The sequence below is a fragment of the Colletes gigas genome, unplaced genomic scaffold, assembly GCF_013123115.1.
Source record: "Colletes gigas isolate AHSC1104 unplaced genomic scaffold, ASM1312311v1 Colletes_gigas_Sc00011, whole genome shotgun sequence".
Classification (NCBI taxonomy): Eukaryota; Metazoa; Arthropoda; class Insecta; order Hymenoptera; family Colletidae; genus Colletes; species Colletes gigas.
Window position 1 is genome coordinate 6,282,528 of NW_025106640.1, and position 25,509 is coordinate 6,308,036.

The following is a 25,509-nucleotide window of genomic DNA, read 5'->3' on the forward strand; positions in this document are numbered from 1 at the left end:
ATCACGCGACACCGGTTTTCTGCGCGAATCACTTCGATATCGACTGGCCCGTTTGAAATTCGACCGCCTTTGCGCGCGAACAGCGACATTTAAAACCTCTCGAGCCCTTGGACGTCACGGTTCATTATCGAAAATCTATGAAAGAGCGGGGAATTAAATTCTGTCGCGATGGAATCGATCCGTCACGTGTCAATAGTTCTAATCGAGAACGGGTAACGAGAAGATCTGAGATCTGAAACAACCCTCGATCTGTATTATTTGTTATCGATTGTACAGTGCAAAAAACGTATCAGAACGATGTTGAAAGGGAAAAGATGAACTCACGTACGCGCGACAGCGACCTGTTAATCGAATGGGGAAAACAAACACCGCGAGGGTTGAACGATTCCCATCTCGAAACAGAGGTTTGCAGTTCCGACGTTAACTGCGACCATCGAAGGATACGCGGCTGATTAATTACGACGAGCTAATTAATTCACACCCAACACGACGGATGGCTGGGCCCCTGGTAGGTGGCGAGAGTAAATTGAAACCCGGGTGAACGCTGGAGGAAATTGAACCTGTGCACGGTCGATCGACAGGTAGAAAGATCGACCGTGTCGTTCTGACGAACCAGCGTCGGGGGCTACGAGCGACGGGAGAGAGCCTACTTGATAAATATGGATGATGGGCTTGTCTCCGATGTTACGAACCGCACCGACGGCCGGAAATTGTCGGTGTCCCGGCCACGAAACCGTCCAAGTTGTTTTCCAGTAGTTGGACGAGACAATTATTCGACGCTGATCCCGTCGATTGCGGTCGTTTCCTCGTTATCCAGCTACGAAACCCATTAACGGAAGCATCCACGAGAGCAATCGTGACCTCGATTCATGAATTTTGCGAATAAATTGAAAAGAACGAGTGACACTTTGTCGGTTCGAGTCGACTCGTCTGACCATTCATCGAGTTTTCTACTTATCCTCGAGTCCAGGTACTCTGTTGCACGCCTATTTGTGGTATCCTATTGTAGATTAGAATCATTATACTATATAGTACGAACAAATCACTATTTAGCCCCCCTATTTGACGTGAAAAAAAAATAAATTGAAAGGAACAAGTAACATTTTTTCGATTCGAGTCGACGCGTCTGACCATTCATCGAGTTTTCTACTTAAGCTCGAATTTACGTACTCTATTACACGGCCATTTTGGTATTCTATTGTAGATTAGAATCATTATACTATATAGTACAAGCAGACCACTATGTGGCCTCCATTTGACGTGAAAAAAATAAATTATAATTGAAAAAAAAATAAAGTAACATTTTCTGAGTTCGAGTTGACGCGTCTGACTATTCATCGAGTTTTCTACTTAAGCTCGAATTTACTTACTCTATTACACGGCCATTTTGGTATTCTATTGTAGATTAGAATCATTATACTATACAGTACAAACAGACCACTATTTAACCCCCTTACTTGACATGAAAAAAAAATAAATTGAAAAGAACAAGTAACATTTTTTTCGGTTCAAGTCGACGTGTCTGACCATTTATCGAGTTTTCTACTTATCAACGAGTCTACATACTCTATTGCCAATTTTGTTATCCCATTATACACAAAAATCATTATCGAATACAAGATAAGTTACAACGTGATCGCAATTTGACCTGAAACAAATTAATTAACAAAATTTCACCCGAACAACGTCCAACGAAGTTGATTAGCGACCCCGACGAAAATCGAGGGGCAAAATTCAGAAAATTAATGTTCCTCTGGAAACGCGGAATTTCGAGAAAAACAAGATAACAAAAGCACCCGTCGGGTTGAATTTCGAAATTTTAGTTACGTTGGTTCGCGGTTACGACGAGCGCGGACAAACAGTCGGCTCGCGAGAGATTTCAGTTAATAATTTGTCGGTGGAAAAAGGATTTCACGCGCTGTTTTACGATCGATCCCGATCCGTCGCCGGTGTATTTGTTTGCGTCGATTACGAACGCGTCGAGAGGTGTTGATTTTCATTTGTTTGCCCCTGGGGGGAAAAAATTCATTTCTGGTTAATTAATATAAATTTCAGGTTGTAATTGTTACAACCTGAATGCATAAATTTCGATAAAATAAAAGTGTTAAGAGGTAAAACTGATGAGGCAGGATTATCTCTGGATTTATAGTGTAAGAGCTTGTGACTCGATCGAATGATTGGAAAATTAGGTGCAAAATGGGGGTTGCAAGGAGTTAACACTAGAACTACAATTATAGTGTGTTTATTTCTACCAAAGAAATTGAAACGATAGATACGCGAGGAAATATATAATGCAATGGAAATAAGTGCTTATATATTCTCTTATAGAAATATCGATAAATTCTAAAAAATTGAGTTGAGTAAATTTTTTACAAGTTTTATTAGAAATTGCGAATGGGTAATTTTGACTGGTTTGGTAGTTCTAGTGTTAATCGTCCCTTCTGGTGAATCTCGTCTTTAAAGAGTGTTGACTCTTCATTTATAAATCGAATTTGATCGAGGGTTTTGGCACTCCCGATCAAAATCTGAAATCACGCTGTTTAGTATCCAATTTAGCGTGGAACGGTTACGAGGTCTAGTAATGAATATGAATAGACCACGACTAACATTAATTTCCAACTGATATACTGTCCCTCCGTGTCGTGCACGCGACAGTCATAACTCCCGATTAATTAAAACTTCGTGCTAATTGCGTTATGTATATTTAGTTCTGGTCTACCGACCTACGCACGATCCTCGTACAGGTAATTATTAACGACAGCGAACTCTCGTGTTCCTTCGCGCTGCTTACATAATAACTATAAGAGGAAATCGAACGAAATAAAAGGGCGAAACCGTGTTCGCGCGAGAGTTCGCGAAAATTTCGAAAACACCGGATTAGCGGACCACCGCCGCGTCACAGCGACGAAGAACGGGGAAATCCGATTTCCGTTAAAAAAAACAAGCGCGGGGAACGAAAATAAATTCATGGATTCGAAATCATTTTTTTGGGGGGACGCGAAGTCAAAGGCGATTTGTAGCGACCACCGAACAGAAAGTAAACATTGGTCTTTTGGACGCTGCAAATATATCATCGACAGTGGGAAATAAAGTCCACGATGAAAATTTGAAAATTGTCTATCGTCTCGATTAGCAAATGGTGAAATATTTTCCAAAGGTCCCGGTTCGCGTAAAAAAAGATTTCTCTCGCGGGCCGTGTTCCTTTGAGAGCCGGCCTAGCGTGATTCTTTGAAAGCGCGCCACCGTGGAACCTGATAAAAACTCCTCGACGATGATACCCCGCGGGCAAAAGGTCAAGCTGTTCCCGTGAAATTGCAAAAACTCGAAAGGCGAAGCGGAGAAGAGAGAGAGAATTGATTCTCTGGTTGGGCAAAAAAATACACTCGATCGATTCCGTGCTCGTTACACCCTTCTTTCTCGCTGTCGAGATAGAGTCAACCAGAAACGTTGCTCGATCATTGTCCCGTAGATACGATTTCTTTGCTGCACTGACATTCGAAACGTAAAACGATCAATAAAATTGTTATTTAACTATCCAAAAAACGTTAATAATATCGATGATAGAAGAAAATCCAGTATCCAGAATATGCTTCGAGTGAAACAAAGACGGACGATAGATTCGACGGAGAACGGTGGATTAGTTATTTGCACGGCTAATAGAATTTCTTACAGTTGTCGTTATGGAAGGAATGAAATTTCCACGTTGCGTCGAAGACCGTGTCGGGGAAGAACCGAGATTGCAGTTCTGCTCGTGAATGATGCAGGCTTATATCGCAATAGAGCGACGCGCGTAACGAGAAAGTAGCTTCGTTCCCCTCTGTAAACGTCCACGCTTTGTCGGAGAATCAGACTACCGGCAAACAAACCACGACCGCTTACGTCAAACTCAATTAGAACTTCGACGCGAATAAATCGCGCACCGCGGCTCTCGAAAGGATTTTCACGGGAAATTATCCGCGAACAAGTTCATTGTTCCAGCTAAATATTTGGGGAACAATTATGTCGTAACGGGTCGGCTCGAGCAACGTTATAATTAATTTCCTCGTTATTTTCTACGGCATATAAATAAAAGTGGAAGCGTATCGACACGCTTCGATCAATAGTATTTTTCTGCGTTTCGTATCGCTTCGAACGACGTTACTTTGGAAACTGATGAAAATCACGTGGATTTCTAGTAAAATTTGTAAACAAATTTACCGTAATCAATTCAATTTGGTACAAATAAATCCACCCTAATTGTGGGTGGTTCTAGCGTTAATAATGTAACGAACAGCAGGATTTGAAGACAGTTTCCAACGCGATAGGGGTGCAGAGATAATGTAAACGATGTTACTTTGGAAACTGATGAAAACCTCGTGGATTTCTATAGTAAAACTTGCAAAAAATTTATAGTAATTCTTATTTCGCGTATCCATCGTTTCAATTTGGTACGAATAAATCCACCCTAATTGAGGGTAGTTCTAGCGTTAATGATGTAACGAACAGCAGGATTAGAAGACAGTTTTAAACGCGATAGGGGTGCAGAGATAATGTAAACGATGTTAGTTTGGAAACTGATGAAAATCTCGTGGATTTCTATAGTAAAATTTGTAAAAAATTTACAATAATTCTTATTTCGCGTATCCATCGTTTCAATTTGGTACGAATAAATCCACCCTAATTGAGGGTAGTTCTAGCGTTAATAATGTAACGAACAGCAGGATTTGAAGACAGTTTTAAACGCGATAGGGGTGCAGAGATAATGTGAACGATGTTAGTTTGGAAACTGATGAAAACCACTTGGATTTCTAGTAAAATTTGTACAAAATTTATTGTAATCCTTATTTCGCGTATCTATCGTTTCAATATGGTACGAATAAATCCACCCTAATTGAGGGTAGTTCTAGCGTTAATGATGTAACGAACAGCAGGATTTGAAGAGAGTTCTCGACGCGATACGGGTGCAGAGATAACGTGTCGGTTTAGCTGAAGCCGTACTCGGGCAAAAGTGTCTGTAAAGAGCACTTGCCCGCTCGAGAAGTTCCTCCCCTCTTTTACATTTTCGCTTCAAGCGTCGACTACCTTAGCCACGCGTTTAAAGTTATGACAATGAGCTGCCGATCCCCCGACAGCCTTCTCGCCGCCAGTGAAACGTATTTGCCTTTCACCGGTCCCGTTCTTAAATTTATTTTCTTATTCCCGGGAGCCCCGAGCGACCCTTTGTCCGCGTGTTCTTTGCCTTTGAGCAAACAAGAAACGAACACGCGCGGAGGCACAGTGGATTCACCCCTTTCATGCACAGACCAGATCCCGGTACAACTAAATGAAATTCGTTACACCGTGGATACTGTTTCTATCAAAGCAGTTACAAATAGGATGTTTCATAATTTTAACTTGAAAATTATATTGTCATTCGATAAAAAACTATTGTTAAACTCTCAGAGCGTTGGTAATCCGTTCAACCCCTCGACAATTTAATTCCAAATAATTTTTCAAACTTATACTAGATTTAATTTTGTTTAAATTAGCTCGTACAAGGAAAAATAGTTGATTTTAATATAGAGGGTGTTCGGACAACCCTGGGAAAAATTTTAATGGGGGATTCTAGAGGCCAAAATAAGACGAAAATCAAGAATAGCAATTTGTTGGTGGAGGCTTCGTTAAAAAGTTATTAACGTTTAAAGTTCCATTCGTACTGAATTTTTTTCTAGAAAGTGGGTAGGATTTCGGGGGTATGTCTATTCACCAAAAATGACTATAATTGACCCCTGAAACTGAAAATAATTTTTCCAGAACGATTTGAAAATTTTTTTTTCCCCCGAAAAATTTCACATCTTCTCGAATTTTTTTCTCGAAAATGGGTAGGATTTCGGGGGTATGTCTATTCACCAAAAATGACTATAATTGACCCCTGCAACTGAAAATAATTTTTCCAGAGTGATTTGAAATTTTTCTTTTTCACCGAAAAAATTAGGCACCTACCCCCTGTCGATTTTTCTTAAAAATTTGTATGATGCCATACGGAAATGTTGCCTAATACTTTTTTGTAGCTACCCATGGGTTCTATTTTAGAAAAAAATTTCAATCCAATCTATTCACTATTGTAGAAGTTATGGCCGTTTGAAGATTGGTCGATTTTTATGGGGTTTTTTCTCTCTTTACGGGGTCAAGGAGCAACGTTTCGAATATTTTTGGAATTTCTACATATTCTTCACTAAAATACGCGTTGTTTGTCGTTTGAAACATTAAAATCCTCCAATCCGTTCAGAAGTTATGATGTTTCAAAGATTCGCATGAAATTTCAGTGAAACATATCGACGGTATGGTCAGACATTACATTTTCTGTAAGGAATTTTTTTCTCTAAAGTGCGTAGAAATTCCGGCCTATGTCTAATGACAAAAAGTGATTGTAATTGACCCCCGCAGCCGAAAATAATTTTTTTACAACGATTTGAAATTTTTCAATTTTGCCCCAAAATTTGCCCACATACTGAATTTTTTTCTCGAAAATGGATAGGATTTTAGGGGTATGTCTAATCACCAAAAATGATTGTAATTGATCCCCACAACCGAAAATAATTTTTTCAGAATAATTAAAAATTTTTTAATAACTTTTTAACGAAGCCTCGATCAACAAATCGATATTCTTAACTTTTGTCTTATTTTGGCCTCCAGAATCCTCCATTAAAATTTTTCCCAGGTGTGATCGAACATATAACACTCTATAAGACTCGATGACGAGCGAGAACAAGTCTAAATAATTCTCCCTCATATCTTCCAGGAAGATTTTATTAAAATTGGAGTTTTCCAAAACACTCGCCAAGAATTGAAGGGATCTCGAGGGGGCGGATAATTTAACAAAAAGTTGTTTCCCTTGCCAGTTACAGCCAGCAAGTTTATTTAAAGAGACCGGTTCGCCAAGGTTTATATTCTCGACCCCGCGTTTTGTCTATAATTCCTCGGCTTTTTACCGGCCCCGTTGCCTGCGTTTGAAAGCTTTTCACGGTTAAGCTCGCCCCCCCCTCCCCCCAGGTGCGGGGGGAAACTATATACACGCGCGCGCGGAAAGAAAGAAGTCGAGAGAGAAGTTTTATGCATAAATTAATTCGGGAAACAATACCGGCGGTCAATTACAAATTGAACGGACGTTTCAGGGCGCTTTCGCTCAACCGGGAAAACGGGAAAAAATTTCCTTCCGCCCGCACAAAGAAAATTACGGGCTAAACCCTCGAGTAAATCGGAACGAGACTTTTACTACTCTTTTCGGTCGTTATTCTTTCTTCCGAACGCCTCCGTAGACGTTGCGGCGAATAAAAGGCTGAACAATATTATTTTATCCCAAGTTACCGGTTCTGGAAAATTGCTATCAATTAAGTTTCATTTGAGATCGATCGCTGTCGCGAATTCTTTTGAACTGCCCGGAATTTTCGCTTCGTCGAACCTCGTGGAAGAATATTATTTCGTCCCTGATTACCGTTTCTGGAAAATTGCAATTAATTAAGTTTCACTTGAGATCGATAGCTGTCGCGAATTCTTTTAATTCGTCTGGAATTTTTTCGTGGAAAATCGTAATAAATTAAGTTCGACGACGTTTCCCCTCGAAACCGATCGAATGTTTTTAATCCGTAATTCTCGCGCCGTCGAGCATCGGTTGCAGGGTGAAAAAGCAACAGAAGGGGTGTCAAGAGTGGAAACCCTTTAAGCATCGTAAATACCCTAAACGGTGCGTTAAACGGTCGTCTGCTTGGTGTGTTTCAGAAGAGTCGAGGCCAGCGCGGACACCGCCTCCGACTCGTTCAGCAATCAAAGGTAACGGAATTTCAGTGGAAAGTAAAGGGAAACCGAGAACGGAGCACCGAGACGCGCGCGCGTTTCCTCTTAATTTTCACACAAAAACGAACAGGCGGACGGGGTTGGCTCGTTTGAAATCGGAACTTTTATTTTGCCTCGCCCGGAGAAAAGTTTCGCGTTGACAAACTTCGTCGCCCGGCCATTCGCGTTAAACAAACAGGAGGGAATCCTCCTCGCGAAATTATACGGTTCGTCGAGTCGCGAGACCCCGCTGTTTTCCTCGACTCGAGGAACCGTGGAAAAGCAATTTTCTAACGCGAGTCCAACCCGCTGATACTAATTACGAGCCGCGGGAAACGGACAGCCCCGATATTCGAGGCGACGGATAATTTATAGCAAACAGGAGACCCCCGGGCCGGTAAACGTCGTCTCGAAACCGGGTACGCGAGCGGAAGGATTTATGCCCCGAATGTTTAACCAAACCAGAATGCCCCGTCACGTACACTCTAATTTATAGTTATTCAAACAATAACAAAGTTTAACGTTAATCCCGGGAAAATTGTCGATTCGTCGCTGAATGCTGGAGTATCTTTCGGCCGTTATGGCGATTCCGTGTTCGCGGGAACCGCGGTCGATTCGTGAACTTATAATTGGGAGGGCACAGAACGCTGACGAAACTTTCGGTTTAATTAGAGGCATAAAAATATTGCAAAAAGTATCCTATAATAAGGAATTGTCAACGTTTAACATTGTTATCACGGAGGACTCTGTCGAGCGAAATGCAATAATAGATAACCTTCGTTTATCGCGTCGTCTCATTATAGACCGATAACGAACAATAAAAAATATTCCGCGCCCGTTCAACGTAATATTCACATTTCCCAACGAGAGGAATTATCTATAATGACGTAGTTTTTCATACGTAATTACTGTAATACTGTTAAACATTCAGTGGATACTGTATCCACGAAGAACACGCTAAACGCATCCAGAACCTTTGGACAGCAATGGATTGTGTTCGGGAGTAGAAGAGAGCAAAAGTTTAACCCTTTGCGAAGAGTGTATTTCACGGAAATATGCGTAACATTCGAAAACGAATATCCGTGCAACGAAAAGAATGTAACGCAGTTTCGATCGATCGACGATAATAAAACGCTGCGTCTAAACGGAATTATTTACCTCGCGTAACCGGGCACCGGCGGTGAAAATTGCGAGCAAATAAAAGCCGATCGACAAAAATTAACGTCGAATGTTGGCACCGTCGTTTTCCATCCCGTCGAAGCGAATCGTGAACGCGACAAAGGCGATAATTGATCAGACTCTGTTTCGCAATTTCGCTTCGATCTTCGTTTTCATTTTAATTCATCTGTTCGCCAGGGTTTACAAAAAGTCGTCGCCGAACAACAAGCTCACCCTGTATCTGGCGAGCAGAGACCTGATCGTCAGCGAGTCGAAGATCGACAAACTTCAAGGCGTGCTGTTGGTCGACCCGGACTACTTGCAAGACAAACGGGTGAGTTCACGGCCAAACTTTCGTTTTTCTTTCGCATAAGCGAGCTGAAACTCGTTCGTGGAACATCAGAAACTTCTCGATGGATTTTGCCCCGATATTTCGAATCGACAAAACTAAATTAAAGTCGGTTCCAAAGTTCCGGAGGAGCCCCCGTGGCTCGTGGCGCGCGCTCGTTATGCAAACGATCGCGTTTGACCGGGAAACTTCAACGCCATTTACATCTGATTTGTCCCGAACGGGTATCATCGTCGAGGCATCGGATAATTGCCGGCAAGATTTAATGGAGAATCTATGGGGAAACGGGTCGAAACGCTAACGAACGCGCGCCGCAATTATTCCGTCCCCGTGTTTACTAATTAACGGTGGGGCGTGTGTTGCAGGTGTACGGGCAAATTACGTTGACTTTTCGCTACGGGAGGGAGGACGAGGAAGTAATGGGTTTGAAATTCTGTAACGAGGCGGTCATGTGTCTGGCGCAATTGTATCCGCCGTACTCCGGGACCGATCACCAGGAAACTACGCTCCTGCAGGTCTGTAACCCCCCCCAATTAAACGTTTCGCGCCTAAAAATCGATCGCGAAACGGGTTATCTTTCGCTCCAAGACGAATCCAACCGAAATGGAACTGGATTTCTCTGACAAAGATGGAAATTGCGGTGTAAAGTTTCCTTGTATGGTGTTGATCGGTTACATGGAACATATTGGCGGAATAACGAGAAAGGACTTCATGCTTCGTTTAATTTTCACGCAGTAGCGGAACGTATACTATTTGATTAGCCAACTTTAATTGTTTCTCGCGAAGCTTTGCGTAACTCCTGACAGCATATTCGACTCCTCTGGGGTTTAAAAATGAATACTAAACCAGGCACTGTCTACCATACGCAATCCAACCGTCGAGATCTTCGTGGATCGCGCGAACAGTTGTTCGTTCTTTTTGATTTGTTTTTACACATAGAGTCCTCACCTGTATTATTTTGATTAATTTTTGTTGCGCTTCGACCCAGTTTCGATTCGCGAACAAACGGTGGTCGAAAAAACACTGTGCAAACAAAATATACCAAACTAGCGAAAATATTTTTTTCTCTAGGAAACCGGACTCTGTGGTATACATTTTGCATCAATTTCTATACGATAGTTGTAACACCATATAAGAAATTATATCTCGTGTACAGCCTATTCTAAGTTAATAGAGAAACTAGTCTCTGTGCAATATCAAGCGAAGGGTGTCGATCGCAAACATGGTCAGGATCCTCGACTCGTACTCGACGAAACGCTTCGCTCGAGGAGAAATCATGAACCAGTTTAGTCGACGCAAAGTCAACAGTACGCGTCCAACACTTAATTCGCGCGGCAACAGTTTACACGGAAGATCGACGCGCTCGATCAACGTTCGCGTCGAGGTTGCTGTATTAAATCGTGCACAGTGACGATTGTAAAATACGTTGGAATCTTGCTGGACGACGCGACAAGATCGATGAAAATTTAATAAAGACATCGATGGTCCACGGGACGCTGGTACGTCCGATAACAGGCGGAATTGTTTTCCCAACGCGTCGTTAAATTCCGGAAAATCGAAACAGCGTCCCGCATTACGACCGTGAAACGTGAATTTCCCATCGCCGTGGAACAAAGCGAGCACGGATTTCGCCGATTGTTCGATAAAAGTCGCGTTACACGGGCAATCGAACGCGAAAAGCTCGAAATCGAACGGAGGGATCGAACGGTGAGGAAAGTCGACCCCGGGAATCGAGACGAGAGTGTCCGGGGGTATTTTTCGATGAATTAATTAAGCTGTTCGGGGCCCGGGTATTATTCCAAGTAACGGCGCGGAAGAGCAAGTTCGTAATCAATGGTATAAGCCACTCGGGCTTAGCAATCAATTTCGTGCTCCGGTAATTAGAAACTTACGGCGCTCGGCGCCGATTGCAAATTGCGTCAGATACCGTTTGCATTGAAAAACCCCCCCATTGGCGGTGTCGAACAGTGAGATATGAATCGAACCAACGCTTAATCGCTGCTTTCGTTTCTGAGCGTTGTGGCGCCGCTTCAGAAGGCGATCCCTAGCAGGTGCTTGCGAGAAAGTCGAAAGCGTAGCCCTCTGGCGGCGAGTACGGGAAGCGTCGTCAGAGCGTCGACAATAGAATCATTATTCTACTATACGAGTAATTGAAAGAGTGTAGAGTAGAAGTTGTGGCCGTTTGAAAATTGGACCACTTTTATGGGGTTTTTCTAACTTTACGGAATTAAGGACCAAGTTTTCAAATATTTTTGGAATTTCTACATATTCTTCACTAAAATACGCGTTGTTTGCCGTTCGAAACATTAAAATCGTCCAATCCGTTCAGAAGTTATGACATTTTAAAGATACGCATCAGATTTCAAGGAAGAATTTCTGGCCTCACATTAGATTTTCGGTAAGGAATTTTTTTCTCGAAAATGCGTAGGATTTCTGGGGTATGTGTAATGACAAAAAATGACTATAATTGACCCCTGCAACTAAAAATAATTTTTCCAGTATGATTTGAAATTTTTTTTTTTCGTCGAAAACTTTCACATCTTTCCGAATTTTTTTCTCGAAAGTGCGTAGGTTTTCTGGGGTATGTGTAATGACAAAAAATGATTGTAATTAACCCCTGCAACAGAAAATAATTTTTTTAAAACGATTTGAAATTTTTCTTTTTCCCCGAAAAAATCAGGCACCTACCCCCTGTCGATTTTTCTTAAAAATTTGTTTGATACCATACGGAAATGTTGTCTAATACTTTTTTATAGGTATCCATGAGGTCTACTACCAGAATAAATTTCAATCAGATCCATTGACTATTGTAGGAGTTATGGCCGTTTGAAAAATGGGCCATTTATATGGGGGTTTTCTAACTTTACGGGGTCAAGGAACAACTTTCCGAATATTCTTGGAACTCCTACATATTCTCCACTGAAATACGCGTTGTTTGACATTTGAAACATTAAAATCCTCCAATCCGTTCAGAAGTTATGACGTTTTAAAGATTCGCATGAAATTTCAGTGAAAGATATCGACGCATAGTCAGACATTACATTTTCGTTAAGGAATTTTTTTCTCGAAAGTGCGTGAAAATTTCGACCTATCTCTAATGACAAAAAATGATTGTAATTGACCCCCACAGCTGAAAATAATTTTTTTACAATGATTTGAAATTTTTTAATTTCGACAAAAGATTTCTCACTTACTAAATTGTTTTCTCGAAAATGGATAGGATTTCGGAGCTATGTCTAATCATAAAAAATGATTGCAATTGACTCCCGCAACCGAAAATAATTTTTTCAGAATGATTTAAAATTTTTCAATAACTTTTTAACGAAGCCTCATACCTTCACGATTTTTTTTCTCGAAAACAGATAGGAATTCGGGGCTATGTCTATTGATTGCAAATTGCATCAGCTACCGTGTCGAACCGTGAGATACGAATGGAACAAACGCGTAATCGCTGCTTTCGTTTCTGAGCGTTGTAGCTGGCGCTTGCGAGAAAGACAAGAGCGTAGCCATCTAGCGACGAGTACAGAAAGTGTCGTCACAACGTCTACAGTAGAATCTCCATTATTCTACTGTAGGAATAATTGAAAGAGTGCGCTGCTGAGCACAGTCGCGTACTCAAAACGAAATAAAGCCAACGTCGAATAGAAAATCCCCAAGTACTCGGGGATTCCGTCAACGAACGCTCACCGAATAAAGGCTACAGTTCGTAGGGACTTTTTCGCGATACGTAAATAACACCCGGATCTCGCTTTGTGCGTAGCGCGAATAATAGGGGAGAAATACGAGATCCATTTTTCTTCGCGCGCCTCATTAGGTTGCATCCGTATCGAATGCAAGCTCGTTTTCGCAACACCCAGGGCTTCGAATGTCAAGATCTGCTCGCGACGGTCCCTTTCACAGTTCGCTCTGTTGAATATTTTCAAATCATCCGTAAATAACAGAGCTCCGCCGTTTCAATGGAATTAGAATATCCGGATGCACGGAACATAATGGCCCGCGTAGATCGATTACGTTCTATATCAAATTCACAGCCCGAATTAACACCTTCGACGGTTTCGCGTTTAACACCGAGCGACTAACGACAAAGACTGCCTCGAAGTCGATGGGAACAATATGCACCTTGGCTCCTTGTCTCCGATGAATTCTCGCTACCAAGTTTCCGAACGAGGTCAGCTTGTTTCGGACAGAACTATGCTGCTATTCGTGTATCGCGTTATTGAAAGTCCCTGGTCGAGATATCTGGGTGCATTGATTAGTAAAATTGGTCTGTAGTTTATTTACAACGCTCGAGGTCCACTTGAAGCTACCGAAAGTGGTCAAAATGATTGGTAATTTGGATTTTTGTTTGCGTTTATTCAAGTATCGTTTTGATTCTTTCGGTGCAAATAAATACACCATAATCGTCGATAGTTCTAGGGTTAATTTACCGTGGATACGCCTCGTGGTAAAGGGAATTGGTTCGAAGGTTGCAAGTACTCCAAGTTTACGAGGATCGCCGAGAAACATAGGCTACAGTTTTCACCGAGTCGTAACTAAAATTCACCGTCATAAACCCGGATGTCCGGTTTCCCAACGTTCGATCGACAGCAGAACCGACGCTTCAGGCCGTTGCTTTATCACGAGTCGTAAAAGGAGATGCAAATCGTAGAACGCGGCGCCTCTGCCAATTTATTGCGCGGAGCAGATAACTTTCTCCTTATCAACCTGGAGCCTGCGTCATCGCGGAAGATCTATCGACAACCGGGACCGAGGGGGCAAAGTTTCGACGACGATTGACAGAAGGCGGGCCAACCGAAGGTTGAAAGGGCGACATAACGTTCGCGTAGGCGCGAGACAATGGCTCCTCTCGAAGCTCTCGATCGCCAGAACGGTGGCTAGAAATACACTTTGAGCTAAAAAAAAATTAAATGAACCTTGTAACGACGATACGGGAAGACGATCGTCCAACGAGGGAATAAAATTGGCGGTAATGGGCGAAACGGATCATCGAAAAGGCTAATGTCGACAGCGACGAGCGGGATTAGGATTATGTGGCGCGTATCAATTTCGTTTCCGTGCCGGGGTAATAACACGCTCGGCTCGTTAGACTGGTCAGATAACCGTGGAAGGTTTAAACGAACAAGGCGTTAAGGGATCTGATAGATCGTTGATCCGCTCGGAAATGAACCGTTAAGCTTATGGAGCACGAGGCTCGCGTTATATGGGTCGTAAGCCTTGTAACTGATACGCGCGACGTCACCGAACAACGTGCAACCGACCGTTCGCGAGCACCACCCCTCCATCGTCGCCCCCAAGAATCCATACGACGGGGGAGAGCGTTTCCGAGAGGTTAACTTCACGAAACTCTCGCCATGAATTTCGAGTACCAAAAGGACGGGGAACAGAAGCTACTCTTTCACGATGCGATTTAGCTTATGGCAGACACCGCGAGGGGAGGGACCTTTTTAACGACTCGAATCCGTAGTCAACCCCGGTGAATAAAACGGTCCCGCGGGGGCGATGGAAAGTGAAACGGGAGGAGAGATAGGCCTCTGAAATTACGTGTCTCGACAAGTTGTTTAACCCTTTGCGCTAGACTCGAACACACTTGTTTAAGGAATGGTCGAAACTTAAGAAAATATACCTTTATTTTCCCTTGACGACAAAGAGAATACATAAAAATAACCACTACACCATCAGCATCTGCTTAAAGTTTTCATAAATAAAGATCAGGAAGATGATAAAATGGTGTTGGACCAAAATGGCCTCGTCGCCGCCAGAATTTCATTAACCGCGGGGGACAAAGGGTGTAGGCGTTTCGAGAGAGGGAAGATCAAGTAGCTCGTCCTTCGAATCTCGAAACAAAACGACCTTCGGTATCGTACATGCTTAATTCATTCCGTCGAATAAATAATGCAACGCGCGGGAGTATAGGCCACCGTGAAATATCAGGAAAAGGGAGCCAGGGAGGCTGATAAATAATTTCCACGCGGTGCCGGTCGACCTGGCTTTGGGTCAAGGTCAATGTCAAGGCCGTGCCGCGTCCTCTCGTAACCGCACAAGGGCTGACGTTCCCGTTCGACGCGCGTAAAACACGCTTCCGCGCGAAGAATCTACCTCCGGAACGACCTCGCCGCGGCTTTACGATCCTCGACGCGAGAACGTCGCTGAAAGAGCATCCGCGACGCGGAAACAACCCCGCAATTATGCAGCGTACCTCGCGAACGCAATAACCGAGGGACGACTCTTCGCGGAATATTCTAAACGCAATATGGAGAGACTGTTTTTTTTACGATGCTGGTAAACTTTTTAAGTAAACACGCGAACGGCGTGTTATAAATCGATCAGAATTTAAAATTTCATAGGTGCATTTCGATCGAAGCTCGACGGGAAACGATCGCGTATGGAATTACCGCGAAATCCCTTCTGTCTCGTTCCGGGTTTCTTTCAGCGTCGTCTCGCCCGGAAAGACCAACGTTTTCCCACGCGAGATCCCATTTATATTTCCCGTGTCGCAAAGAAGAGGACGCGAGAGTTTTACGGTGTGTTTGCCTTCGGAAACTCGTTCCTTTTTCGTCCTGTTGTTTATGTTGGCCGTTCTATCGCGGCTCGCGACGCCTCTCGTGCTTCTTTTCCCTCCGACCAAAGAAAGATCCAAGAAAAATACACTCCGGACGACCACACACCCCCCCACCCCCGTCGTCCATTTCAATTATCCGCCCGTCCTTTACGCGCGGCCTTTGCACGATAGCGTCTATTAAATTCACGTTCCGTTGCATCGAATTTACCCGGGGACCTCTGTGCCCCTTAACTGCGGTTCTTCGCGCAATTAACCCCGTGCACCGTGGATGGTCGTTCGAATTCCACGAAGTCCTCCAAACAAACGAACCGACAGAATTCGCGGTCCATTTTCCCCGTTTGTATCGAACGTTAATTAAAACCGAGCCGGATCGACGATCGTTCGCGTTCTAATCTCGTTTTCTCTCTCGATAAAGGAAACCTTGCCGAGAAAATGCAGGGTAATAATGTTCATCGGTTCGCGATCACCGGCGAACCGGGTCGAGGCCACGTTTTACGAACTTTTTGCGTCGTTTTGTTTATCGCCGATTTCTAAACGAATCCTTTTCAAGAGCGCCTCGATCGAGGCTCGATCGACGCGTTACGGGAGGGCTCTAAGAGGGTTGATTGTCATACCAAACCTCTCGAATTGTCCGCGAAAACGAAACTTTGCTTTTAGACGATTGGAGATACTGGTAGAGCTTGTTTGTACAGCCTCCTTGAAATTCGAGAGCTTAGCTAGTGTCGAAAGGATTTCTAGCAGGTTCTGCCTTAGACGACGTAATATTGGGTAGTCGGTCCAGAAGTGTATAGAAAAATACGCGTTATTTGCATTTTGAAACTTTAAAATCCTTCGATCCGTTCAGGAGTTATGATATTTTAAAGATTCGCCTGAAATTTCAGTGAAACATATCGACGGTATGGTCAGACATTACATTTTCGGTAAGGAATTTTTTTCTCAAAAGTGCGTAGAATTTCGAGGGTATGCCTAGTCATCAAAAGTGACTATAATTGACCCCTGCAACTGAAAATAATTTTTCCAGAATGATTCGAAAATTTTCATTTCCCCGAGAAATTTTCCCAATTACTGAATTTTTTTCTCGGAAATGCGTAAGATTTCGGGGATACGTGTATCGACCAAAAATGATTGTAACCGACCCTCGCAAACGAAAATAATTTTTTTAGAACGATTCGAAATTTTTTTTTTCATCGAAATTTTAAGCACTTTCTGAATTTTTATCTCGAATGTGGATAGGATTTCGAAGGTGTCTCTATTCACCAAAAATGATTGTAATTAACCCCTGCAACCGAAAATAATTTTTTTAGAACGATTCGAAACTTTTCATTTTCGCCGAGAAAATTGCCCACTTACTGAATTTTTATCTCGAATGTGAATAGGATTTCGGGGGTGTGTCTATTCACCAAAAATGATTGTAATTGACCCCTGGAACCGAAAATAATTTTTACAGAACGATTTGAAATTTTTCTTTTTCCGCGAAAAATTAGGCACCTACCCCCTGTCGATTTTCCTTAAAAATTCGTTTTTCATTTTCAATAAATTTGGTTGACTCCCTGCAGAAATGTTGTCTAATACTTTTTTATAGCTACCCATGTGTTCTATTTTAGAAAAAAATTTAAATCCAATCTGTTCACTATTGTAGAAGTTATGGCCGTTTGAAAATTGGACCGCTTTTATGGGTTTTTTTTTAACTTTACGGAGTTAAGGACCAACTTTTCGAATATTTTTGGAATTTTTACATATTCTTCACTAAAATACGCATTGTTTGCCGTTTGAAACATTAAAATCCTTCGATCCGTTCAGGAGTTATGATATTTTAAAGATTCGCCTGAAATTTCAGTGAAACATATCGACGGTATGGTCAGACATTACATTTTCGGTAAGGAATTTTTTTCTCGAAAGTGCGTAGAATTTCGGTGGTGTGTTTATTCACCAAAAATGACTATAATTGACCCCTGCAACAGAAAATAATTTTTCCAGAATGATTCGAAACTTTTCATTTTCACCGAGAAAATTGCCCACTTACTGAATTTTTATCTCGAATGTGGCTAGGATTTCGGGGGTGTGTCTATTCACCAAAAATGATTGTAATCAACCCCCGCAATCAAAAATAATTTTTTCATAATGATTTGAAATTTTTTTTTCGCCGAAAAATTTTGTCCACGTACCTCCTATCGATTTTTCTTTATAATTTCATTTTCATCAAAAAACGAGATAGTCACTGTTCTGAATAGAAGAGAATCGTTCGCTAAATGCATGAATCGCAAGCCACTTTACGTGTATCCCATTCGAGACGAATACCCATCGAGTACGAACAGTCGGGAAGTTTTCCCCGCTACACAAAAGCGATGGAACTCGAATTGAAATGGTAGAAACTCGGTCCGCGGAGACGCCCGTTACGCAAGGAACGTTTTTCCACAGCGGGGGGGGGACGATCGCGTTCGAATCGTCGGGGCTTGAGCCCTTCGTTTCCACGACGCCGGAGGGCGGTCGGAAAGTGCGTATTTACGCGGATACCGAGCGTGCTCGTCGCCGATATCCGATATCCACGGTTGATACACAATTCCGCGAACGACGGAGACGATCCATCGGGCGCGAAACGCGATCTCTCACGGAGGAAAAGCAATTTCGTCGCGACGCGTACCGCCCGATTCCTCGCGACGTCGCCTCGCCGGAAATACGCGGTGATCGATACGGGCGAGATCGACAGGGAGCGGAAGGGTTCTACGGCTTTTTTACTCGCCGCGGGACCGTTTCGCCCGGAACGAAACGACGCTGGTTGGAAAACGGTTTGCCGGATAACGCGCGCCGTGACGCAGCCCGGTTCGATCCTGTGCCAGGAGCTGACCCTGACCTGCAACGTCAGCGCAGAATCCTCAGGTCGAACCCTGAAATGAATTATTTCAAAAGTGCGGGGAAATCGCCACGGGAAATGCTTGGAGAGAATAAAGATCCATCCATGTGCTCGTGTAAAATTTATGGAAATAAATGTTTACACGAAGAAGATTTCGTATCCCATATGGATTCCATAACAGTTACCTTTTAGGTTCTGAACGTAATATTTGTCGTCCCGTTTTTTAACATGCAATATGGGGTCTGAATAATTCAGTATAAACACATATTTATCGATCCAGTTAATTTCAGTACATTTTACTTGCGAGCTATCGATACTTGGCGAAGTACAACGCAAGGTGAAGTTCAAGTTCTGATATCGATCAATCAGAGAACGAAGCTCCGTACGAAAAAGTGTCACGAGTTTTTATTTGTTTTTTTCCAAGTAATTAAAAATTAAAGAAACACGAGTCGAACGAGGCTTTCATGTTCGAGATCCTCCTTTGGGAATGCTGGCTTTGGTATGTGCAACGCGTGACACGGTTCCCCATTAAGGGACCTTTCTACTTTGTGGGATTTAAAAAATCGATTTTTTTTTTCCGTGCCTACAAGGTAGAATGGTCCCTTAAGGTTCTTGTATCCCATATGGAGTCCATAACAGTTATCTTTTGGGTTCTGACCACGGTTTCGAATTTGTGATGTAAATATTTGTCGTCCAAACCGTTTTTTAACATCCAATATGGGGTCTGAATAATTCAGTATAAACACATATTTATCGATCCAGTTAATTTCAGTACATTTTACTTTCGAGCTATCGATACTTGGCGAAGTACACCACAAAGTGAAGTTCAAGACCTAGTCCGATATCGATCGATCAGAGAACGAAGCTCCGTACGAAAAAGTGTCACGAGTTTTTATTTGTTTTTTTCCAAGTAATTAAAAATGTAGAGGAAACACGAGTCGAACGAGTCGAGATCCTCCTTTGGGAAAGCTGGCATTGGTATGTGCAACGCGCGACACACGGTTCCCCGTTAAAGGAAAACATCGTCCCGGAAGTTTTCGATTTCGATTACTGTCGGGTAACTTCGCGACGCTTGAAATATTAATTATGTATCGAACGAAGAGCGCCGTAGCATTCCAACTTCGCGACGGAACTTTCCTCGATGCTACTCGTCGTCGTTTGCTTTCGACGTCGATCGCGTTTTTCTTTAAACCGCCGTGAATGCTCCTCGTGCACAAGCTCCCGTAAGTTTCCGTTAACGATTAGTCACTGTGTTTCCAGCGCCTTTTTGCGAAACGACTTTCCATCGAACGGAAATTCATCGGGGAAAGTTCATTCTTGGTACGTTTAGGACTTCGTTTTTTTAAACTCTGGAAGAAATGGAAGACGATTAGATTTTGCGTCCAATACGTTCTAATGAAAATACTGGAGCAATGTGACGTTAAATTATATTTTATTGCAACAGATTGTTCTTGGAGAAAATCTGAGACGATCGAGGGGGTTAAATCGTTCTTTGTCTTTATTGGAAACGCTCGAAATAAAGAAGAACTGCGCCACGTAATTGTCGTCGCGTTTTAAGTTCGATTCCCGGGCGAAGCGGGGCGAAGCGGGGCGAAGCAAATTGGTATAATACGACGAAACTCGAATGAAATTTCAATTATGTCGAGAAGAAGCTCGCTGTTGCCGCGACTCTCGATCGCTAATTCCCTCGAGGGCGTCCTCATTGAGCAGTTACAAGCTAGAAAGCACACAGAGTCGTTCATGGGACTATCGAATCCATCGAGTATCCGATTGCACGAAAGAAACGTTCAATTTGTGATACAATTTTTCGAAAAACGTTCCCAAAATCAGATGTTACGATCGACGATACGTCCAGTTCAAATATGCTTTCGTAATACGATTCTTAACTTACTTGTTTCGTCGAGTATCGCGTTTTCGAGGGGTAAGTTCGCGGAATAAATCGGCTGGAAGAGCGATGGATGTTTTTTCAAGGATATCGAGGACATCCACGCACAATTATTACATTCGACCAGGAGGGTTTCGTCGAGGACGCGCATAAATGGAAAGTTATTACGGCCAGTCGCAGTTTCATGGTCGGTAATCTATCATCATTCGGGTTTCGGTCAAGAACTTTTCGAATCACCTCCTCGAAAGTCGAACAGACCTTTCCACCTCGACTCGATAAAAAGTCATAAATTTATAATCCGACAGAGACCACCCCCGGAACGTCCTCGATTCGGAACAACCGATCGATCGAACGCGACAATATTTCCAATTAATTTCGAATCGTTCAGCATAAAATCGAGATTACTCGGTTACGCGAATCATGGACGAGTCCCTGTGTAAACGGGACGTTGTTATAACATTGCGGATTTTATGCATTTATGACGTACGCCAATATGGTAAACGTGTATAAACAGTACGATGGATACGTTGCATAAATTAATATAACAATATCAATATTTCACTTTACTCAAGTGCACGTATTCGCTCAGCGCCCTAAACGCATTAAATTTCCAGCCTAGTCGGACGTGTACCGTGGCGGGAGGCATTTTATTTACACCTTTTTGCCGATGCTATTAGTCTTCCATTTTTGTCGATCCCTATGGCCGCGTAATTAATTAACGTGATCATTGATATTTTCCAGCGATTCCCTACAGGCGTGTAATTACTCAACGTCGTGCCTAAAATTATTCAAAACGTGACGGTTTTTGAAAAAAAAAACGTGTTTAAAAAGCTGTTGCAATTTTAATGTTCCCCCGCGTTTATGAATTTTTAATGGATCCGATTTGCATTTTGCGAATTTTCAACCGGCGATTAACACGTAACGTTTGACATTCATGGAATGATCCACGTAGATGATTTAATTGATATCGTAATTCGCGAAACGAATCGACGCGGAATAAGTTACGAGCTTCGTTAAAAAGTTAATAACAATAAAATTCAAAAATTTTTCAAATCGTTTTGGAAAAATTATTTTCGGTCGCAAGGGTCAATTACAATCATTTTTGGTCATTACACATACCCCTGAAAACCTACAAATTTTCGAGAAAAAAATTCGAGAAGATGTGAAATTTTTCGACGGGAAAAAAAATTTCAAATCGTTTTGGAAAAATTATTTTCGGTTGCGGGGATCAACTACAATCATTTTTGGTCATTACACATACCCCCGAAAACCTACGCACTTTCGAGAAAAAAATTCGAGAAGATGTGAAATTTTTCGACGGTAAAAAAAATTTTCAAATCGTTCTAAAAAAATTATTTTCGGTTGCAGGCATCAATTACAATCATTTTTGGTGAATACACATACCCCCGAAAACCTACGCACTTTCGAGTAAAAAATTCGAGAAGATGTGAAATTTTTCGACGGTAAAAAAATTTGTCAAATCATACTAAAAAAATTATTTTCGGTTGCGGGGGTCAATTATAACCATTTTTGGTCATTACACATACCCCCGAAAACCAACGCACTTTCGAGTAAAAAATTCGAGAAGATGTGAAATTTTTCGACGGTAAAGAAATTTTTCAAATCGTTCTAAAAAAATTACTGTCGGTTTCAGGCATCAATTACAATCATTTTTGGTGAATACACATACCCCCGAAAACCTACGCACTTTCGAGAAAAAAATTCGAGAAGATGTGAAATTTTTCGACGGTAAAAAAATTTTTCAAATCGTTCTAAAAAAATTACTTTCGGTTGAAGGCATCAATTACAATCATTTTTGGTGAATACACATACCCCCGAAAACCTACGCACTTTCGAGAAAAAAATTCGAGAAGATGTGAAATTTTTCGACGGTAAAGAAATTTTTCAAATCGTTCTAAAAAAATTACTTTCGGTTGAAGGCATCAATTACAATCATTTTTGGTGAATACACATACCACCGAAATCCTACCCACTTTCGAGAAAAAAATTCTTTACCGAAAATACAATGTCTGACCATGCGTTGATATGTTTCACTGAAATTTCATGCGAATGTTTAAAACATCATAACTCCTGAACGGTTTGGACGATTTTAATGTTTCAAGCGGCAAACAACGCGTATTTTAACGAAGAATATGTAGAAATTCCAAAAATATTTAAAATTTTGCTCCATAACCCTGTAAAGTGAGCGTAACTATGAAACTTTTTATGAAACTGACAAATGTTTAACGTTTTCCGAAAATGCGGTTCTTGAACTAATTCTGGTACAAATATCGCGTGAAAATAATTCTTAGCTTCACGTATGGATTTAGAAAAATAATTATTTGTTACAAAATGGTGGAACTTTGCAGGGAAAATCTCAAGAAACAAAATCAATGTTTCTTTTAGCACCAGGACGAAACTAATTACTCGATCGAAAAATCCTTAAATGCAATTGAAGGGAATGGTATTAGGAACCCGTAACTAAAATTAGAAACGATTGTACCGGGCGATCGGATCGAAGTTCGTTCGGTGAAAGTCTTTACGCGTTGTTCCCCGACCGGGCGATATAATCGCGACAAGATTACTCTCGGTGGACGAAGCACAACGAAGCTGCTGCACTCAAACGGCGGGATAATGTCGTTTCACGGTGGACTACGAATGTTACGATTCCACGGCTGGCGCATTTCAAAGGGAAGCAATACGATGGAGCTGAAAGGCGTGTTAAGTAGCTCATCAATCATGCATACAGCGAGGCCGCTTTAAGGCGAGCAACGGAAGAGGAGGCAAAAGGAATCGTCGACTAGGCTAGGCCAGCAAGCTAGGCGCTAATTGCTTCCTAGGGGAAAAAGGAGCGACTCGAGCGGGCAGAAATCTGATCTAAAAATGGCTGGATTCGTTCCTTGCTCGCGTTCCGAAACATTCGTTTCTCGTTGTTATTTAAAATCCAGCACCGGACGGATCGAGCTCGCGCTAAATATAAATATAGCGACGCGAACGAGTCGATTGCATTTGAGGAAAGTTTTTTCGAACTCTGTTTATTGTCTACTTTAAATATATATTGGTATACGAATATACACCCGTAATCACCCCTTTATTCGGAATATCATCGAATCGATGCGTCGTTACCTCTGTTTTAACGAGGAAACGAACGACGGATCATGTAAAATTTCGGATCCACAGGTCGGAGAAAAGCGCAAAAAAACGGCTAGCGATCGAATCGGATTCAATTGGCCGGTTAAGAGGAGTCGTGTAAACCGTTCAAGTTGTTCCCCGTGTTATATTGATTTCACCAGTACTTCTCGCGACGGATCCGTTAATTGCAAACTCTTGTCGGCGTCCTGACGCTTTGCATAAACGAACGTATCGTTGGAAAACGTCCGAGGCGGGATCGCGGAACACGGGGATGAATAGAGCTTTTCACGCGGTCGGCGGCGGGTGGGTGGGGATCCATTGAAAGTTTTTCGCCGTGTTACGATTTTGCTTATTGAAACGACAACACGCGGATAGAACAATGTAGTGTCTCGACAATGTTTCGCGTTTGTACAGCGACGGTGCGGAATTATTCAGAACGCGCGCGAGTACCGTTCGATATCGTCTTGGTGGATTTACACCGGCTACGAAGCGAAAAATAATGCATCAAAGGGACTGCTCGAGTCGAGGGAATTCTTTTCCTCGTACGCTTTTTAAAGTAAGTACTGCGCGTGCGCGAGAAGTTGGCTATGGGGCGTGTAAGCTGGCTCCACCAATAGAAACCGTGCGGTGGGTCAGAGTGGGGACGTGAGCGCCAATCAGACCCTCGTTCCTCTCGCTTGGCAACTTCTCGCGTAAGCACAGTACGATAACTCGACAACTTTTGAGGATACAACAGGTGTCTGAGGTATACGAGTAAATGGTTCGTGAAATAGTAGAGTTCTTGATACTAGAACTACCAAACCAGTCGAAATGATCCATAATTTCTAATAAAACTTGTAAAAAATTTACTCGACTGAATTTTCGAAAATTATAAGAGAATATATAAACACTTATTTCCATTAAATAATATATTTCTTCGCGCATCTATCGTTTCAATTTCTTTGGTAGAAATAAACACACTGTAATTGTCTGTAGTTCTAGTGTTAAAGAACCGAATGTTTCGACGTTACGTTTCAGGACGCGCTGGTGAAGAGGCTAGGCCCCAACGCCCACGCATTTACTATGGAAATCACACCGTTGGCACCCCCCTCGGTGCAGTTGGTGCCTGCGAAGGAGTACAACGGAGCACCGATAGGAACGAGCTACGACGTCAGAGCTTACGTCGGTGAGTGAAACGAATCGTGATGTTATTTTTAATATTTTTATTCGCTATAACACGGTTAAACAAACCTCCGAATCTCAGGGACGCGTTTCATTACGATTTATATAGAGTCTCTTGAACGAAACGGTCGCGCGTCGAGGTCCCCAACTTTAGCAGTTTTTCTCGAAACTACTAACGAACCAATTTACGCTCAATTTTTGTGTACAAACTATATATCCGCCTTCACCGCCAGAACTCCAACATAATAACGAGTAATCCGATTTTTAACCGGGTAAAAAATTCTTTCGCTTTTTTCCTCCCCCTCCCGTAAAATTTCGTCACTATTGTTTCCGTGCGTCGTTCGATATTTATGTTTTCGTTGTAACCCTGGCCATACTACGGCGCGAAACAATGCGACTCTTTCGCCAGCGGATGAATACAATTTAAAAGTTTCAAAACACGTGCAGTTTTCCATCGTGGTCCCTCGTTATTAAAAAAAAAAACTGTACAAGGTTCTGAAACGAAGCGCTATCGACGATGTTTGAGCGGAAACTAGATGGGGGAAAAAACACTGTTTTTCAGCGTATCGGGTTACAACACCCCCGTTTAGCGCGCCTTGACGCCGGGAAAACCAATTTAATCC

General features: G+C 42.3%; 2 protein-coding genes across 2 annotated transcripts in view; one reads left to right on the forward strand and one right to left on the reverse strand.

Moving 5' to 3' along the window:
* LOC122398408 (14 kDa phosphohistidine phosphatase-like) overlaps positions 1-25,509 on the reverse strand; it is a 59,437-nt gene that overhangs the window by 26,585 nt on the left and 7,343 nt on the right. The window lies entirely within an intron of this gene.
* The window catches only part of LOC122398361 (arrestin homolog), a 36,676-nt gene that overhangs the window by 4,510 nt on the left and 6,657 nt on the right, over positions 1-25,509 (forward strand). The window contains exons 3-6 of the mRNA XM_043398134.1: positions 7,738-7,788; positions 9,148-9,283; positions 9,664-9,813; positions 24,743-24,890. Coding sequence (XP_043254069.1) covers positions 7,738-7,788; positions 9,148-9,283; positions 9,664-9,813; positions 24,743-24,890 — 485 coding nt within the window. The remainder of the gene's footprint in view (positions 1-7,737; positions 7,789-9,147; positions 9,284-9,663; positions 9,814-24,742; positions 24,891-25,509) is intronic.